We start from the raw sequence: 21,965 nt of genomic DNA on the forward strand, positions 1-21,965 counted from the left end.
GACGTAGCAATAATTAGAGACAATAGATTGATAACAAATTGGCACCGCAAACTAACATTCTCAGGAAGATACATTAATTATTTTTCTAACCATCCGCTAAGTTACAAAATTAATACAATCATCAACTTATCTGACCACACTTTGATACTTTCTGACGAAAGGTTTCACAAGGCAAACATTAAAATTGTAAAAAATATACTTATGAACAACTGCTTTCCCTTAAATTTAATCAATAAACACATAAATATACGTTCAAGCAATATAAGTCAAGCAATTAAAAAACCAAAACAATAATTTAAATTCAAATGGAAACAACAAATTTGATACAAAAAATGCTTTGTACTATCTTTTATTCCGGGAGTCAGCAACAATATAAAACGCCACGTAAATAAAATAGGACTCAACACGATATTTACAGTCCCCAAAAAATTAAATTCTTTAATAAAAAAGGGAAAAGACAATCTTGAACACATACAAAAGACCAACGCTTACCGCATTGACTGTAAGAATTGTATAAAAGCAGTATATATTGGTCAAACTAAGCGACATTTAAAAACACGCATAAAAGACCATCGAAAGAATATTAACAAACATGAATCGTGTCATTCGGTGGTCAGCGGGCATAAAATTAGTAATAATCACGACTTTGATTGGCTTAGGCCACACGTATTACACACAGATAAACATCCTGTCAAAAAATCGATAGTTGAAATGTTCTACATTAAAAAATTTACAAACAACATCAATTTACAAAAGAACATTAACAATAAGAACTTGAGTCCTGTTTATAACAGTGTTATTGAATCGGTTTGATCGATGTTTTTCTTGTTTCGCTTCGATTGTTAGTTGTGCTCAAGCCGTCCACGAATAACATGCTCGAAAATTTGACTATGCATTATTTTATATCATCTTCTTAGTTCTATATAATTTTACACACTGACAACGATAATATTTATTACTTAATAATTTGTCTGCCTAATTTCTGCACTCTTTGTTCTCAACCATTGTTTTATAATTTTTTACAATCTTTCACAAAAAAATTTTTTTGTCGGCAGTGTAATTACCAGAATCAACTGTATCCTACTTGAAAAGGGTTTAAACCGAAGACCGAAACGTAGTAGTTTTATAATAAAACTTACCAGTTTGGTCGACTACAATCAATTATCTCCATTTCTTAAATTCCTACTGATGACGATAAGTTCCAATAACTATCATTTCTTATAATTGATTTTATAATTTATTAAATATTATAATATTTTTTTAGCAAAACTCGATTAGGAATAAAAACTCTTGCTATTTCATAAAGCATTATTTGAAAGCGTACTTGTATACTAACTGAAAAGATTCACTGGTCTGTTGTTAATAAAATCAAATAAAAAAATGTATGTAAATAAAATGGTAACAAAACTCTGATTTTACTTTATTTATGTTTTTATTAAGTCTAAAAATGTGTGTAAAAGATAGTGAATTTGTGATAAAATAATATTAAATAAGCAAGATAATTTTAAATACGCTTTGGATATAAGATAATTGTAAATTTATTTTATGCTAAATTAAAAACTTTTGATAGAACATACTTTTAATAAAGATACATCACTGATAGAGATATCCACTTTTAATCAAGAGTTTTTTCTTAAAAAATTATAATATTTTATAAATTCGTAATGTATATTTTGAAAAACAATGTATATTCAATATAAATTTTTTATTTCATGCCTTTTAAACTATTAATCAACAGTCTTAGATAAAGATAAAATATAATAAATATAATAAAATTATTATTAAAATAATAATATTTTTACAAAATATATAAATACAAAATAAAATTATTTATATGCACATATACATGTATATGCACATATATTTATAATGTATATACAAATATTATATGCAAATATATTTATAATGTATATACATATATATGTTATAAATATATTATACATATATATAATATTTTGTACATATATATATATATATGTACAAAATATTATATATATGTATAATATATTTATAACATATATATGTATATACATTATAAATATATTTGCATACAATATTTGTATATACATTATAAATATATGTGCATATACATGTATATGTGCATATAAATAATTTTATTTACATAATTATTACATAATTAAATAAAATAAAAGTAGTTTAATATTAAGTTTGATCAACAAATTTTTAAGATTGTAAGGATATATTAAGTAATCATCAAACGTTAATGATTTAAGGATTAGGAATACACAGGAGGTATTTTTCGTTTTTTTTTTTCACGTATAAAACGGTATATTTAGATATTTAATTTACATTTTATTTTACAATTGTTTCTTTTCCGTGAGATCGTTATCTAATCTACTGCTTGCAACTATTAATAGCAATAGTCATTACCGCATTTCTATTGTATGTACGCTTCTATTACTAGTAACTTTCTTTTGTTTTACCCTGCTTTTAAATCGCACTATTTTGTGTTACGCTATCAAGCTAATAACAGGTATCAGTGCGAGGCAACGCGTTTTTACCGACAATAACATGTGCACAAGAATTAGTATTCAACCATTAACGACTTGCGTGACATACTTTTATTAAAAATATTAATTTTCTTTCCTAATAACGTGATTCCTTATTTCCTTTTGGTTTAAGTCTAATTTAAGATTTTCTTAGGTAAAAGTAATTAAATACTATTCAACAATGTAATAGTCATAAATAGTCAACAATAACGTCTCGTAATTTTTGGGGAATACTTTCATATTGCGGTTACTTTCTGAGCATAAGAAATGCTCTACATTTGCAATTATAACATAGTGATATTTTTTTTCAGTCTAACATTGCGTTGATTGACATTTTTCAAACAGGTGTTCTTACATTCTCTAAGAATTTCTATGTCTTTATAATTAAGAGGAAAGAAAGCAAAATTACATAGGATGGTTTTTTTAACTTGTCTTAAATATTTTTGTTATTTGGAACAATAAAAAAAATAAAAGCTACAAGAAATTTTTAGATTTTGAGGAACAAGTAAAAAGTAACAATAATGGAATATGTATCAACAATGTTAAATTGTATATGTAGATATGAAAAAAATTTCAAGATTAATTCGATTTTTTAAAATAGATTTAAAAATAATTTTTTACACAAAATAAAACATAAGATAATTTAAAATTATTTTTCAGAAAAATATAAAATATAAAATATTTTAAAAATTAATCTTTAAGATAAAATTATTAATCTTTCATAATCTTACTATTTTTATATGCAATTTAATAAAACGTGTAAGAAAAATAATACGGTTTTATTTAAAGAACCAAGTTATTCTTCAAGTCTTGTGTATATATTTATGCATTTGATTAAAATATTACTAATTTATTACAAGTCGCTTTTGTCTAAAATTTTGCAGCTTTAATTCTTTTCTTGTTATTCACTAAATAACAAAAATATTTAAACACAGGTTAAATAAACCATCCTGTATACAAAAGTAAGAATAAAATATCAATTATAAATTTAATTATTATGTCAAAGATAAAAATAAATTCTAAATTTGTTTCTTTAAAAAAATTTAATCTTGTATATTATAATATAACATAATTATACAAATATTGATTAAGCAAAAAATCAATAAACCAAGCATAAATAATTTTATCACCTTTATAATGGAACACTGGAATTATATGTATAAACAAGAATGTGATATTTAATTATTTAACTTTTCTGATTGTGTTTTAATAATTTAATAAAACTTTTATGCGGATTGTATTTTTCTTACAAATTATATATTTTTTTAATAAAAGATTTATATTCCGTATATACATATATATAAATTTTTAAGATATTTTTAATGTAGGTCCGCTTTCGTGTAATTTTTATGCTCATTTTTTATGTGCATCTTCATTTACCTTGCGGCATGCATCTATAAAGAGCAATTATTACAATTTTGGTAGAAAATGGAACGCGTGTATGTTATAATAGACTTTCAAATAGATTTACTTTCAATGTATAACTTTCATGTGTATAACTTTAATTTTTAATGTTTCAACATTTTACGTCTAATTAAAATAATGTTTTTTTTTCTTTCGAGTGAGCGTAATAGTTGCTAGATCTTTTGAAATTACATAAATATAAAAATTTCCATATTTAAGGATCAAAAGATTTAAAATTCAGAGCTCATTACATTGATTATCTATACTTTAAAACTAAATAAATTCTATAACGGTTGATTATTATACGTACTTTCATGACATTAGAATGTTTCCTATCAACAACATAACATTTTTTTAAATTTAGATGTCGCAATAATAATTATTATCTATGATTATTTTTTCATGTTATACATATTTATTTATACATTTTGGTATTCTGATATAAAATTGGGAAGATAGAATAATAGAAAAACTTATTTTGTCTTATAAATTGATAAAACAAAGTAAGCAGAACCAATTCTTATTGTTAATTCTAATTAATATTAATAAATTTAGTAAATCTTGATAAAATAATTTGACAATTCTTCTCTATTGTATTTATTAAAATTACTATATATACAAAATTGAAATACAAATTTATTTAAAATTTTCCAATTCTTAAAGAATTTATCGTCATTTTCGAGCATCGATTATTGCGACATCCATCTTACAAAAAAAGGTGAATGCCAGCCGTGTTTCTAAGTACTCGTATCACCGAGATAAGAAGCTTAAAGCAAATACTTTATGAATAAAATTGTCTAATTGGAAAATTCTTTGTAAATACTTAATATCTGTGTACTAATGTGTATTATACAAAACCCGCTTTAAACGTGACATTTTTACGTATACTAGAATAGACCATTCGTACGTACGTGTAAGGTTAATGTCCCTCAAACCGAACATATTCCTACACATGCGGATTCTCACACAAAAATTATTATTACTAATCTTAAATTTGTCTTTTTAAATAACACATTACATTGTAATCTTTAAATATTTTAAGTCTTAAAATATTCATAAAGTAGATTATTTTAAATATTATAAAAAGTAACGTTAAAAAAATCAATATTGCATTACACAACTATATAGATTAGAATTTATATTTAATAATATTTTAAAAAATTTTTAAGAAACATTATGTATTTATTCAGATAATATTTTTCATATTTATTTTATAAACAATAAAAAATTTAAACATTTAGTATATTAAAACATTTTATAACAAACGTTTAGGATATTAAAGATAAGCGCGTCCATACTTTATTATTTTTTAAATAATATAAAACTTTTTCACATTTATAAGCATTAACTTTAACTTTATTTAGTTTAAAAAAATATTAACTCAATCCAATATTTTAGGTAATTATGTCATTAGATTATTTTATGTGAATTTTTACAAAAAGAATGTTTCAACAATTTTTACTCTGCTCGTTACAGATAATTGAGACATTTATCCCTTATACAACATATATGTACGTGCGTATGCATGGTCCGATATTAAATGCATAAGGTAATGCATTTCTTTGAAATGAGTAATAAAAATCTTTAACGACGATCCGCCCAGATGATGTCTTCCAGTATACTCGATGCTTAGGAGAGATTTCATCACAGATCGTACCACCCGACTAATTGTGATCGGGGGTTGTTGTCTCGAGATTCCAAGTGCTCTTCGACAAGCTCTATCGCGTCTATTTTTTTTTTTATTACCTGCATAAAATCTAAGTAAATTCATGGCGGTGAAGGGTAGAGACCGAAAAAGAGAGGGACGGGCTAGAGAGCTAGTTTGCTTTTCGACAAGTCTGACATCATCGTCATCATTATCGAGGTTACTTCGCAAGGGTTACATCCCGTACGTCTCTCTCTGCTTCGGAAAATATTCGTACGCGCGAATATTTGATTCCGTTCACTCGAAGGATTTCACTATGTCAACGATGCTGACGTAGGTCCCCACCACGAGACCCAGCACCCCGAATATGATCAAGAGGATGTTCTTAATTAGCATGACTTTGAGAGGACCAAAATCGTTGTCTGGCCATGCCACGCATATTTCGATAATCGCCGGGAAAGCGATACCGAGAGCGGATAGGCAAAGCGCGCCGAATAAAGAGATAAATAGGCCGAGTCTCGGGATAGCGATCGCCAGAACGACTGAAAATAATAAAAGTTTGAATAATTATTCGAGGACTAGGTTACAATTTTAAGTACTTGAGTAAGTACTATTGTGTAAGCACTTTTTTGTCATCGGCATTTTTCACATTAATTTATGTAATATTATTTTACGACTGTTTAATTTTAATTTAATTAATAATAATTAATTTAATAATTTATTTAATTAGTTAAAATCTGACGGTAGTGCTACTTACACGTGACTAATGTAACAACGGTTCGACAAACATATTCCCACAAAAGTTTACGGTTTCGTATTCGATGATCCAAGTAGGTGGTCCACAAAATTTCAACGGGCACGTAGGCTTGCAGGGCATACGTTATGAATATGGCGATCGCAAACATTATTTTGATACTTTGGGCCATACTGCAAAAAGATTTTATTTTATAAAAATATAACTTTGTAATAATACAAAATGCAATTATTTTAGATAAGATCTAGATTATATGTTTACAGTAGATTTAATAAATTATTTTCTTCATACTTTGAATCATTTTTTCGGATGTTTTTCTTTTGCAAGAAAACTTCGTATTTTAATAGATAGAATCAAGATAGATTTTATTGCGCGATAGTAATTGTACAAAAAAATTAACATGTATATATATAATTTAATTATAATTAAAATTTATTTTTATCAAAAAAGTTGTAATTTCTCAATTTGTCTTATTGAAATTATTTTTTCTACTTACACTTCTTCTTTTGGCAAATTAAAAGTAACACTTCCCGCGGCCTCGGATCCGTACTTTATGTAGCCAAAAAAACCTATGAGTATGTATAAGATGACAATCGCAGTCATTCCTATGTTCAATACACCACAATAGCCTCCGAAACTTTTCGGCGTCTTCATATTGTTCTCCAGAGCTATAATCTGCATAACATTTTCTCTTTTAAATATCGTTGTAATTTGATAATAGTATAAAAAACCAAATTTTTTTCTTATCTACACACAGAAAAATAATCTACTGCTGAGAAAAACGATTACTCAATATACTTTTTTTTAATAGTAAGTAACGGTTATCTTCAAAAAAGATTTTTTTGATGATAGTTTTAAAATATAATTATCACAAATTTTAGAAAAACTTATTATCATATACTTAAAAACATTTATACTTTTTCTTGCAGAATATTATAAAATTGAATTGTAGAAAAGTCAAAGTAAAATATTAATCAAATTTTTATTTTAAAACTTAATATTCTTAATTAACGTATTAAATTACTTGAATTTAGAATATATTTTTAATAAATTTGTTACTTATTCTTGCAATAATAGATTTGCGGATAAATAAACATTTTTTAAATAAGGAATACTTATTTAATTCAGGTATACATTTTCTGTGTGTACGTAGAAGTTAATTTTAATTTTAAATAAATCTTATTTGTTTCAAGTAAATAATGAGAGACATTTATCAAGAAAACTTTTCTTTACAAAGATAACCGTTAAAAGAAGAAAAATAAATAAATAAATAAAAAACTGTTTTTTTAGAAAAAAAATTAATTTCTCTGTGTGTATACAATATTATTTAACAACTCTTGAAAAAATAATAATTAATTTAAAAATTTCTCAAAAATATTCCCAAACAGACTTTAGATTTATCTTTTAATCGTATGCGATTAACTGTTTTTTTACATATTATGAAATACAAGTAAATAAATTTAACAAAATCAAGCTTAAGATTATTTTTATAAATATAATTAATTATAATATAATGACGTACAGCAATGATTATATTTACTGGGGCCTTTGTATATTGTTCTCCATATGTCGGTTTTCTTATATTCATGTAGATATGTATATAAAAATTTTTGTTTTAAGGAGATTGTTAAATTAATCGCAACTCTAAGAGGTATATATCTTTTTTTAGACTTACCACTCCGACGGCTTCTAACGCAAACAACGTCGTTCCAAAATAGAGCGAAAAGTTTCTTAATGAACCAAACAGCTCCCTGTCGCTGATCGGTGGAAGATCATCAAACATATACACTAGAGTCATGGCGAGTCCGACGAACGTAATAAGATTTGCTATCGTGGAAAACGGCGCCAGTAATTTCAGATTTCTAATGTAGTTTATCAAAATCAGCGGTACCAACAAAATGAGCATATGGGTCGAAATACCCAAAGGTTCCCAATACTGGTCTGTCACCTGCGTTTGTTAACAAAATTACAATAAATATGCTGTTTATATCCATCAGATGTAGGGTCTAATGGTCAAAGCTCGTGTTAAATGGTTGTCGATCAGCGAAATTCTTTCATAACAGCATGTATTATGGGAACGATCGATTATTCGGTATTGATTTTTTTTTCTTATTGTCATCATGTGGATTTACCTGCTTGATATTTGTTGCTACAAACACAATATAAACGCAGCAAATTCCCAATTGATATATTATCATAAACCCGTCTACGAGTCCTCTGGAAATAATAGCATTTTTTAAATTCAACTACGGACTCGCGCATATTTTTTACATCCCACAAAACTGGGTGAAACAATTATACTTTCATCTCATGTAGCAATCAATATCTTTTTTTTTAGCTCTATACATCAGCATCAGCAGAACGAACAATTCATGTATTTATTTTTAGTAAAATATATTTATAACAAATGTCTCATTTATTGTTGTTTGTATCAAAATTTGTTCACATTAAATGCTATTTTATAATTAATAATTTATTGAAAATAAAGCATAGATAAATAAATTAAATTATTCATTTTAAATAATTTCTAGTTACATAAAATAGAAATTGTACAATTGTAAAATTTTATCAAATTTTACAATTGTACAATTGTAATTAAATATTTTATGTTTATTATCGTAGACTGTTTTACAATTGTATATATATATATATATATATATATGGTTTCGAATAAAATATATATTTATTTTATTTATTTACTTAATATACGTGTAATAAAAAGAGTTTGACATGATAAATATAAACGTTTTATACAGACGTATAAAAAATATATATATATATTTTATTTATTATTTTATATTATTATTTATTTATATTATTTATATTATTATTTATTATTTTTTATATTATATTTTATTTATTATTTTTTATTGAAAGATTGCTAGAATACGATATATGTTTGCGATTATTACGTCTATTATATTAATGAACATTATCGATTAGAATTATATCAACTAGATAAATAATAAAATATATACTTACGGTGCATAGGGCGTAAACCATCTTACGCATCGAGGACCTTTCTCCAGAGCATATTTCATGCTGTCCGGATAACTCAATATAGGAACTCTTAACCGTTTACACAATTTGTACTGCGCTTTTACAAGTATGTGCAAGCAGTACGTGCACAATATGCCTATAATAATTGTAGCTATGACGCCGACCAGAAGACCGCTATTGTAAAACGCATTCGGCATCGCTAAAATTCCTGTACCTAAACTGCCCTTTAGCAAGTGAACCAGGGTTTCGAAATTTCTGGAAGAAGAGATATTTTAGTAAAAAAGTAATCTAAAAATCCTAAAAAATTAAAACAATTTAAATAAATAAAAAAGTACACAATTTAAATTTATTTAAGAAATATAATTTTTTAATTACATAATGAAAGTTTTAGCTAAAGTTTTCACCATTATTAGTAATCTAATAATTATCAATTTAAAAATTATTGAATTAATTAAACCATATCCCATAAAAGCCCGTTACGATACAATAAAAAGAATGTCCAATTCCAAGCCTGGATAGAAATAGAAGGTTGTGTATCCATAGAATCGTCAAAATTGTTTTAAAATACAATAATAATGGTATAAATTGTAGTACAATATTAAATTGTCATATTACAAATTAAAGTAAAAAATTAAAAGAATTAAATAAATTACAAATAATAAATAATAATTATATAAAATATGTAGTGAAACCACAGTACGTAAAATTTAAAATGTAAGGACACAAATAAATATTCAACCTTCACGACCGTTGTCTCGATGTAAAATACCATTTTACAGCACAATAAAATGATTTAACATAATATTCAGTAAAACCACAGTCAAATACATAAAATTAAAAATGTAATGCCACAAATAAATATTCAACCTCTACTTCAATGATATTTTACATCGCGACGACAATTGTGAAGGTTGAAGATTTATTTGTGGCTTTACATTTTTAATTTTACGCATTTATACTGATGTGGTTACACTAAATATTATGTTAAATATTTATTTATTGTTATTTATTTAATTCTTCTAATCTTTTAGTTTTAATTTACGATGAACTTAATATTAGACTACGAATCATGTATTTATGTATTCCATCCTATCTTGGAACTGTAGACTTTATTTTTATTAAAACTGTTAAGATTATTGCCCAAGGAAGTATGTTTAAAAATTAATTAATTTAAGTTAGATAAAATTAACACATTATTATCAAGATTCACTACTGATAATGACTACTTAAGCCAAAAGGTTTATCACATGATTATGAAAGAATTGTTTTACTCAATTTGAATAGCGTACTTATTACAGCCTCCCATTTTTTCTTTAATTGTTTAAGATATTTTTAATAGAATTATATATAATATTATATAAAATTTTACAGAAAAAATAGCGTATGATTATTTATCCTCTTCGAAATAATTTATACCTTTAAAGTTGGCCTTTTTCTCAGCCAAGTTCCAAAGATTATGTGAAATTAATCGTGTTAATAATTAATACCGACTTAATATCTCATCAATCTATTTTCAGATTAATAGAACTGTTATGGAAAATTTCCCAAAGAAATAGTACATGTACGTCAGATCATTCTTCTCTTATAAATATTTGCATTTGAAGCTGACCATTTTTTCAGTAAAATTTTTATGGATACACAAAATTTATTAATTAATCAATAAATTAATCTTGACAATTAACAACAAATCATTTAATAATGAGTGTTGCATTTCACATAGTTAATTTTATAAATAAAGAAAATTTTTTAAATTAAATTTATTTATTTGTTTACAAAATACAACTATGCTCAAAAACGTTATAAAATTATGCATAAATTATCTGAAAGTACTTACACAAACAAATTTAACATTTATTATTATTCTTCAAATTTTAGTTTTATAACAATAAAAAATAATAACAAATAAGTAAATAAGCTATAAAAATGTATTGTTAAAAACAGAATGTTGTAAATGACAGAATATTAAATGTTATAAACAACTTTTATTATGTACGTATGTACGTATGTACTTTATACTTACGAAGTTGGATTTGGTCTGTTTCGATGCTTATGAGGATCATATTCTCCCATATCTTCTGTTGGAGATAACATAGTTTCGGTATTATTTATACCGTCAGTATTTACACCATCCACAACGACTCCCTCCCTGCACATAAATTTTCAGATGATATCGGTGACATAAATGATTAGTAAATAATTAAAAATCTTTTTTAAATTAATATACTTATTTTATTATATATCTATTATATATTTATATATGTTTATATATTTATACTTATGCAGAAATAATTTCAAGTTTTGGTTTTTTTAGTATACTAAATATTATTCGCATAGGACATACTTATGAGGACTTTGGGAGTCAATTGGTCGCATACGTAAACATTCTTTCTCCGAGTTTTCCATGGTCACACAAATTTCTTCTTACTCGTTTGTCGCTAAAACATTTTTATGCATTTTAAAAATTATTTTTATTAATCTATATATCGTTAGATATAATTATATAAAATTTTGCAAAATTGTGCAAATAAACAGTCATTAACTTTGCCGTTACTATTCTAATAATATAAAGTAAAAGCAATATTCTAGCTAATTTCAAATATTAAGCAATTAAATTACGTCTAATGCGTATTATTTATTAATTTATTCAATCGTTTGGGTATTAATAAAGTAAATGTTGACTATATTCTGTTCTTTAACAAATATTATTTTAATTTAATCAAAATTAATATAAAATAATTATTTTTAAATTATAATAATATAAAAATCGCCGTCGAGATGTCGGCTTAGCTTAATTAGTTCATGATGGATTAAAACAGAAGTCGCACAAAGATGTGACAATTGATTCATAACGACGGGACAGTCCGCTACATTAAACCTCTAATCAATTGGTACAAATGTGGAGCAATACAATAAAAAAATAATGTCAATTCATCATTACGAATCCGCTATACGCACACGCGGGTTTAGTACATTCTTTACGAACTGATTGCTCTTAATTATTGCATTGAGGTCAAATGCAGCTTGATGTTAACTTACTGAAGGTTGCACTTGTATCCTCGCACTTCGCTATTTACGCCTTTGACCGTTTTGAATTGTTGAACCAGACGATTGATCTCGAATACGCGCGGGGGCAAAGTCTATTCTCGTAAAATGTAAATTCCCGTTTAGCGGCGCACGGTGATGCACCTCTCCGCGTTTAAAAATAGATAATAAATTTATTTCGAATTATTACGGAAATTGTTATGAAGTAATTGTAATTTGCTTAATACATAAAATCAATTAATTCGTCGGATTATATGGCCGTAATGTGCTGTACTATAGAATCTCGTGCAAATTATTTAATAATACAATAGTATAACACCGCCATCTAATTTTATACAGGGAGAAAGGTTTTCTATTCTAAGGTCATGGTCACGACGAAAATATCCGGAAAGAAGGAAATCATTATCTAATTTCACAAAGATTGCATCAAAGATGTGTTCTATCCGCGTTCAGGAAAACTGCGCTGTTAAATTTTATAATTACAATACTATTCAAACGTGCAAGTTGTTTAAACAAAATTTAAATAACAACAATATATTTTATCAATTTCATTGCATTGTTAATATATTTAAAATTATAGAATAAAGTTAAAGTAACCAAAATCTTCAGATTTAAGTGACGTCCATTATCTGGACTTATGTCCCTTTTGTTTATATTAACTAATTAAATATTTCTTATTATTTATATGCTAAGATTTATATCAAATGCATATCTTAATTCAATTATCTGTTGTTTTGAGGATTGTAAATTTTCTACAGAATTTATAAGATTCTGTGAAATTGTAAGGCTGACTCACCTATTATAGTTCCAATAAACTTTCAACAATCGCTGGCATAGATTGTAATTGCTTCTGTTTGTAGTTTTTTATGTCTATAATAGAAACGCCTTAGTTAATACATTGAAGATATAATAATATAATAATTATCATTATTAAAGATACACAATACAACTTATTTATATTAGTTCTATAGTAACTGTTTTATCAAAATATTTTAAAATACCGACATACTTTAATAGAACAATATTATTTAAATTATATTACAATATAAAATATTATACATTTAGCGTAACACTTTAAATAAAAAATCAAACGGTTTTTTAAATAATTGTAAAACATTAATATCTTAAACTTTTGACAAATATTATTTAGAAATTTTAATCCAACAAAATTATTGCATTATACTTTATTATTTTAGCATAATTATTACAAAATTTTCGTCCATTTATGGATTATAATGTCATTATTGTGCAATATTTTCACAATACATCTATCAAGGATTATGGTACAACTCTCGATCTTTTAAAATTAAAAAATAACAAAATTTTATTAAAGTGCAGACAATATGAAAAATTCTAGACAAAAGTAGTAGAAAGTGCCTTTTGAGAAGTATATAAAACATCAGTAATAATACTGCTTATAAATTTACAACTTTTATGTAATTAATTTAAAGTATGTTTTAATAATAATGACACAGTAATATCTAATAATAGTAAAATAATGACATAATAATGAAATAGTACATAAAAGAAACAAAAGACACATATGTAAAGTAATACATGTTACATGTACTTGCAAGTAATACATGATACAAATTATTTGATTTATTAACACGAAAGAATAGTCGTGTAAGCGTACATTGAATATAGTGCGTTAGGCATGTATTACAATTAGGCCTCCTAATTCTTACTTCCTCAGCATATAAGGGGGAACCTAGTGAGTTAGTAGCTTCACGCTTCGGACAATATGACTGGAATATACCTTGTCGATTTACTAATTTTAGGCTGTCGGAAGAGAGTCCCCTCTGCCAAAACTATCTTAACAAGTGTCATGCTATTTCAGAAGCATGAGAAATGGGGTCGCAAAACATATACGAATCTTATAATGGTATAACTGGAAAAGGAAATTTGTTTTGTATATTTATGTCATTATAAACATATATACGCTGCTGCAGGAATATTTTTAAATTGTAAAATTGGTTGATTTTACATTACCTAAAATTAATTGATTGTCAAAATCGGTAAGAAATATGTTACGTAACAATTACTATATAAGAAATTATATAATTAAACACATAATGCAATATTGCTAGTCTTTTGCTCTTTTTGACAAATTTTCGGTAAGCGTGCATAAAAAAATAAGTTTCCTCTCAAGAGAAAAGCACAAAAATATTCTTGTAAAATAAGTAAGTTTGATGTGAAAATCGTAGAAAAAAATATGTAGATGATGATAATAATTTAATTTCAAATATAATGCATATTACAATATGATTAACTGCATCGAGAGTTCACAGTCAGTACTCTTCCATCCGTTTAATCATTCAATCTGATGAATTCTATTGCTAACATGCACTGCTAAATTTGCCTGATTGTAAGTTAAATAAAAAAGTCAATAAACATACTTAAAAAAGTGAGTAGACCTAATTAAAACAAATAAACCTAGGCTCTTTATATTGTTTCTTCAATTTACACATTTTAATTATTAAAAAAATATTTTTTTATAAAATTAAACTAAATAACAAGAAAATTGAAATGTTATATAGAATGATACGTCATAATATTTTATACGAGATTGAAATAAGATGTTTTCGTTATCACTGATACATAATTTATTTCAGAGAAAAATACCGTTTGCAAAATGTTTTAAAACAAAGTACAGCTTGTAAATTTCCTTTGAAGTAAGAAAATGCGCGAAATGCATGACATAAATGCAATATAATTGCTAAATGATGACAAAGTCTTTTTGTACAATTAGAAAACTTGTCACAATTGCCATTTGCTGACTTAACGGATCTCTAATGCAATATGATATCAATTGAATCGTTCATCTAACAGCGTAACAGTTCTTCCATCGAACTCAATAGAGATTATTGCTTATAACGTTACAAATATGAGTTTTATTTGTTAGAACTTTAAAACAAATATGCTCTGACTCGGTGACAGGTAGTCTAAAGATTAGGAATCGATTCCCTCTGTTGTTATGGTAACTGAATTTAATTAAGGCAGCATAGAGAAGGTCACTCAACTCACATTCATTTAATTTTAGAAAACTACTATACAAATATTAGCCAATTGTATTATTCAAAAGAAAGGAAGTAAATTAAAACTTATAACTTTTTTTATTATAACTGTTTTTCTTCAAGTAATATTTTTTTCCGAAAAATTAATCATACATGTTTAATCAACTATTACTCATTAAAGAAGAGACATAAAAAAATACAAAACTCAAGAAATTTTGATATACTCATAAGATATTTTTTTTAAGCGAAGTTATTTTTTAACGAAAAATTAATTTTATGCTCTAAATCTATTATAAATTATAATATAATAAAACTTGCGGGATATTTTAATCTTATGTTTACAATTTTTAAGCGTACCCTGCAATTGCTTCATAATTTTATAAGTATTTTATATAAATTAAAAAATAAAAAGTAATTTTAAATTTACATTTATAAATTGCGGAACAATTCTCTTTAAATATTCAAGCGTTAGAAACACATCACATTAAAAAATTAATTTTTAATTATTGTAACATTATTGATAAATAAATTTGATCACACATGTTCAAATAAACTTACTTAGATATATTTGTGCAACATATATGTGCATTAAATTTAAAAGTAATAATGTAAAATGTATTAAAAAATTGTTATTTAATTCAACAAAAATTAAAAATCTAACAATGAGAAAAAAGCGATTGAAAAGCATCGTTCTATAAGAAGAGATTTTAAGGAAGTATGAAGTTATATATTTGCGCTAAATAAAAATTTGTAACTGTTTTTGCATAACAGCAGTATTAATATTAATTAAGTTAATCATTATTAATAATTAATAAATAATTAATTAAGTTAATCAATAATTAATAATTAATTAATAAAATTTAGCAGTTATGGATATAGGACGAGCAATTAAAGAGTAATTTAGTATAAGTTTCAACATAATTATTTTTATTTGCTACGATAACTTTCCATTAGTGTAAATTGAGCTTGCCACATCGCCACAACGCTAGTTTACTTGATCAAGTCAGTTTGGCGCAAGTACATGATTTTTCATATTTGCACCAGTGGCTTGCGCAAGTCAAAATAACTAAAGTTATCTATGTACTTCAATAAACTTTCACAGGCATGCTTGCGCACGCACATTTGACACGTTTACTTGAACATGTGTAGCCGGCTATATTTGTTCCAGTCGCTTGCGCAATGCAAAATAACAGTGCGGTTTTGTTATCTGCAGACTCCAATAAAATTGCATAATTGTGCATACTTGACAAGCTTACTTGAACATGTGTGGCTTAAGATACTTAGCAGAAGAATGACATTATTTAATTAATTCTTCTCTCAATATGCAACAATGATTTTTCATAAAACCTATGAAAGAGAGAGAAAGAGAGATTTACTAAAATAAAATTTAGCAAAAATAATTATTTGAATTGTAAAAGATACTTAGAATTAACAAGTATAAAAGCTTTCAGTGAACGATTGAATGCCACTGAAAGAAGATTTAACGTTTTGTCACTAGCCAATTGTGGAGTACATTATCATTGATAATCAGGGATAATAGGGTTGTGCGGTGACGCACGAATTGTAATAGATATTATAGTTATACTTAAAGTATAACTATGATTCTATAAATAACCGATTAGAGCTAAAAATCGACTAACTATTAATTATTAATTTTTGTACACGGGAAGAAAAGAAGAACGCGGAATCAGTAAAATTTCATTTCGCGATCAAAAGATTGTAAACAGACTAATTGTTGCAAAAAGGGTACTCTAATCGTCGTAGAAGGAGCGATCAATGGAGGATTCAACTTACCGGGGTTAAATGCATCTGTAAACGCGACTACAACCCGCGGATGTAATCCAAATCTGAAAGAAGCAACGCAGACGCTGATGCGTCAGCGACCGAGGATGTCTCGCGACTGACCCTCACCACTTCAATTTCTATCGTGGTCGGACGCATTCAGCATCAGCATAGTTCGTCACGTGATGCCAGTTAAAACGGCATCCCGTAAGTGTACGCGGGCGGATATTTAGATAGCGAGATCTGTGTGCCCACGCATCGTGTACCATCACACCGGGAAGAATCACAAAAAGCGCGAGAACCGCGCGATCGGTGTTTACTGATCAATTTTGCGTGATTTGAATTTCGTCGAAGACACTTAGATTAACAATTTATTAATAGTATTATTCTATTATATACAATTTAATAAAAATATGACATCTCCAGTAAGAATGCGAGACCCTTTCTAATATAACAACGATAGAAATAAAAAATAACAATAAGCTTTTACTATTTAATTAATGTAAATAACTTTTTAACACGTGGAACAGAATTGTTACACACAATAAAAAAAAAAGATTATTTGATGTGCACATGTGTCGGTGACGCACATCATACGTGGGGATTTATGTGACGTGGGTACACGCGATACTTTAAAACATAATAATAGCGATTGTAATTCTGAAAGGGGCAGACTATTAAGAGCAAAATGAAACAAGCAGAACGACAATGATAGTGAGTCCGAGAATAGTGAACAAATTAGATTAAGTAATAAAAGTACACATCTGCTGCTTTTAATTGATTATATGTGGATCTTCTGTTTTATGATTTATTTACGGAGCGTTTAATTAATGTTTTCGGAAATTACTTACAGCATTAGTATACTTGTATCTGTTTTACACTTCTGGAATGATTGAGTGACTTTTTTACTTGTATGTATTATGATTGAAAATATACTTACGTTATACATTATTATTTTTTATGTTACATATTATCAAAACGTTCGAATTCTTCGTTATAGTTTATTACATGTTATGTGTTAAACTATAAAACCTCAATTTCGTTATTGGTGCATTTCATCCATAGCCGTAACAGTTCAACTTTTAATTCTAGCAATCCAAAGGTAACTCAATCCCATTTGCGAGATTGTGAATATCACTGATAATGACTCGAAGTGTGCCGAAACGTATGGATTGATGTAATATTTTAATTAATCGCAAAATTGCCATTCTATTAACTGTTAAAACCAGCACATTTCTAGTGCTGATTACTACAATACATTGCAGCTAAAAGTTATAATTATATAATATTCTTCTTTTGACATTTATAAATTATTATAAATATTTATGTTATTAGTATTAAACTTTATTTTCTATTACTTTTAAATCGTTTTTGTTAAAAAAAAGATGAAGAGAAAAACAATTAAATTTGTGACGATAATTTTTAAATAAATCGCTCTCTTGTTATTAAATAAGTTGCGATGGATAAACATGTTATGATAGATGCTTATTTATTTTCTTTATTATTATCTTGCTCGGCAGAAGAAAATCAATATTTCAAATGGTTTTAGTCATCATCGATAAATCGATAAAAGATTGCTTTATGTGTATGCTTTAATTCATATTTTCACAGACATCAACATCTATCTTATGGTTTACGAAAGCTCGAGGCGATGTTACATAAGTGTCCCGTGACGGGAAAACATGATCCTACGACCATCAAGATATTTGTGAAATTCGCTAAGAAAAATAGCGACAAAATTCTTAGCAAGGTGACGAGCGGCAAGGAAGAATCGGATGATTGATAAAATTTGAGTTTAAGAACCATCAAGAATGACAGATTATTTGAGATATAACGCGTTTTGTTAAACACATTTTGAAAGGGAACAGAAATGAATCAATGTCAAAGTAAATACTCTCTTTCTTATCATGTTTATTTCTAGCTATGTTATATATTTTTTTAAAGGGGGAAAGACTATAAGTTATTTCTGAAGCTTTATCATTTTGCACATGTTGTTATAAAATTATGATCAACAGAATTGATATTCAGATTAATCCTATCATTAAAAAGATTCTATTAGTGGATGATTCATAAGTTAAATGTTATTATGATCTGCTAACAGAATGATCGATGTACATAATGGTTGTAGACATATTGATATTATGTTTACATGATTGTTATTTATACGTCCATAAACTTTGGTCTATAACTCCATTAGTATCAAATTAATAGAGATATATTTGTGAAGGTCGCATGTAATAGAAAATATTTGAACAACATTTATTTGCGAATTACATTAAGAAACGTTTGATTTTATTTGTAAAACACACTATTAAAGAAATAGGGAACACTTCGTATACCGAAAATTTAGGCTATTTTCAAACCGCTGGAACTTAATGAAAAATGATCACAGAAACAAAATCCAAAAAACGTTTTAAAGTTTAAAACTTCTTCTTTCAAATGCTTTTCGGCGATTTCAGTTAACGTTTTTTTTTATTAACGTGGCACAATGATGAAGCTTGATCCATTAAAGTGAAAATTTTTAATGCGACGTTGCTTTAATGCTACGCTGCATCTCGCGTAAAAAAATCATAGTACGATTACTCCCCAGTAATAAATACTAACGTTCTTTGATTAACTGCTTGAAAACTTTCTCATATGTTTATGCACCTCTCAATAATGTCTTATGGAATTTCGTGCCAAATTCGCTTTTCCTAAATCAGCATTCAAAAGTGCAAACTTTCAAAGTTCAGCTTTCCAACGCTTTTTTGCTGAACGCTGTACATATTGATCTCTTCACGAATAACAAGCGAAAGTCAAAATGATCTTTTTTCTTAAAATCTCCATAACTCGGTCAAAAAAACTCGCACAGCAATGAACAACCACTCAAAATAAATGGAAAAGATCCCGCTATAAGGTGCAAATAACAGAAATTCTCTATGATTTTTTTCATGCGAGATGCAACACAGCAAAGTCGCATTAAAAGTTTTTATTTTAACGGTCAAGCTTTATTATTGTGTCACGTTGGTAAAAAAAGAACTGAAATTGTTTAAAAGCATTTAAAAGAAGAAGTTTTAAGCTTTAAAACACTTTAAAGCTTTTTGGATTTTGTTTCTGCGATGATTTTTTTTCGCTAAGTTCCAGCGATTTGAAAATAGCCTAAATTTTCGGTATACGAAAAGTATTCCCTATTTTTTTTAATAGTATATATTATTAACAAAATTTTTCTTTTATATTGTCAGGAGAGTTATTAGAGTTAAAATTTTAAATATTTATACAATATTTGATTTTTTAATATTTAAATCCTTACTTTCCAAAACAGAGTAAAAAGAAATAAAAGACATCGTAGAATCGTAAAGACATTATCTCTTGTTTACAAGACCTAATTTTTTAAACTTTAAAAATAGTTCAGTTAAAAATAGTTAAGTATATCTTCAAATTAGATTTTAAAAATCCTCCGTGTTATGAATATTCGTAGAATTAAATAATTAAAAATTGAAAATAGACCTACAATAGATTTATGATTAAAATTTACGATTTAAAAATTTAGAATTTTAAAGATTTAAAGATTTACGATTTAAAAACTTAGAATCTTAAATTCTTTTTAGGAAAAAGCATCAAGCGGGTGTGATTATGTAATTCTGGCGCATCGTTACCGTTGCATTTTCCCGTAACATGGTCTAACTATTTTTCCCGTACGTGTATCATGATATTTAATTACAGACATTTAATGATATCGCACAAAAAAAAAACAATTTTGCACTAAAGTATCTAAAATTTAGTTTAATGCCATTGTGATATAGGTCATCTTTGTTAGGTCATCAAAATAATTATGTAAAACACTCAAGCTGATTGCTTGAAAAAAGTGCAAAAATTAAAAGAAAACTAGACGTTACTTTGAATACAATAAGTTTCTTTTTGAAATAAAACTTATTGTCCGATCTGCAAGCTTGTATGAAAAGGGAATTACAGAGAAATTGCTAAGGAAAGTGAGAACAGTGCAATCTAAAGAGAGAAGACAGAATATTTTTATCGTTATTGCTGCTAGTAGCTCCAGTCTGATACGGGTAATCTAAATGTATCGGGGGTGCGCCAGAATGTGAAGACCGCAACCCCGTTGCAACTTACGTTTGAGCCTATTTGTCCGTCGCTTATCGTGCACGAGGATGACACTGTGTCGCAAGCTACGGCGCGTAAACTAAAACTACGACTGAGAAAATGAAAGGCCGCGAGGCGAATTTCGTGTGTGCGGATGTGCGCCCTCCTGGCAGCACCCTTGAGGTGGGCTACGCATTCGGCCGAATGCGAGGGGCTGCAGGCGCGTGCTTTGGCAACCGAGAAAATGCCGCGCGCGGCCGCGGCAGCCACGGCGTCTTCCACTGTCCGCGAGAGTTAAGGACGGTTTCTCTTTAGGTCACACCGGGGAGGGTGACTACCCTGCCTCACGATCTATACGACAATAGCGTCCAGCGACGTCTAGCGTCGGGTGAAGCAAACATTTCGTTTGACAGTGACCTGCGCATGTCTAGTATTTGATTTAATCAAGGTGAACTGATTGAAAGTAAAAGTTGTGTACCAAGCTCGCAAAATCGGAGCTCAGTTCAATTGCCTAAAAAACTGAAGCATTAAAATATTTAAAAAAGATTATTAGAAAGATTATTTATTTCTTAGATAATTAAAATAATTTTTTAAATTCTAGTTATAACGTTGTTTTTGTACACGGGAACCTATCCAGAATCTGTTAATAAATGTTTATATTTAATTTAACACTGAAAAGATATTTATACAAAGATTTTTTCAATTTTTTGTTTATTTGTTATTACATCTTTCTT

General features: G+C 27.2%; 1 protein-coding gene across 5 annotated transcripts; it reads right to left on the reverse strand.

The window, feature by feature from the left end:
• Nucleotides 1-5,252: 5,252 nt before the first annotated feature.
• LOC105833910 (proton-coupled amino acid transporter-like protein CG1139) lies at nucleotides 5,253-21,570 on the reverse strand. Of its 5 annotated transcripts, none has more exons than XM_012676016.3 (11): nucleotides 21,262-21,570; nucleotides 13,152-13,225; nucleotides 12,350-12,450; nucleotides 11,655-11,748; nucleotides 11,334-11,459; nucleotides 9,296-9,568; nucleotides 8,446-8,530; nucleotides 7,989-8,261; nucleotides 6,810-6,988; nucleotides 6,317-6,486; nucleotides 5,253-6,101 (listed from the first exon to the last, which is right to left on the reverse strand). In XM_012676016.3, the coding sequence occupies exons 4-11, from the start codon at nucleotides 11,714-11,716 to the stop codon at nucleotides 5,857-5,859; spliced, it is 1,413 nt and encodes a 470-aa protein (XP_012531470.1). In that variant the 5' UTR covers nucleotides 11,717-11,748; nucleotides 12,350-12,450; nucleotides 13,152-13,225; nucleotides 21,262-21,570; the 3' UTR covers nucleotides 5,253-5,856. The 5 variants fall into 5 exon arrangements, with proteins under 5 accessions (XP_012531470.1, XP_012531469.1, XP_012531466.1 ...); XM_012676015.3 differs by lacking the exon at nucleotides 21,262-21,570 and adding an exon at nucleotides 17,167-17,637; XM_012676012.3 differs by lacking the exon at nucleotides 12,350-12,450 and having other exon boundaries at nucleotides 21,262-21,569.
• Nucleotides 21,571-21,965: the final 395 nt, after the last annotated feature.

Source organism: Monomorium pharaonis, chromosome 2 (genome assembly GCF_013373865.1).
Source record: "Monomorium pharaonis isolate MP-MQ-018 chromosome 2, ASM1337386v2, whole genome shotgun sequence".
Lineage (NCBI taxonomy): Eukaryota > Metazoa > Arthropoda > Insecta > Hymenoptera > Formicidae > Monomorium > Monomorium pharaonis.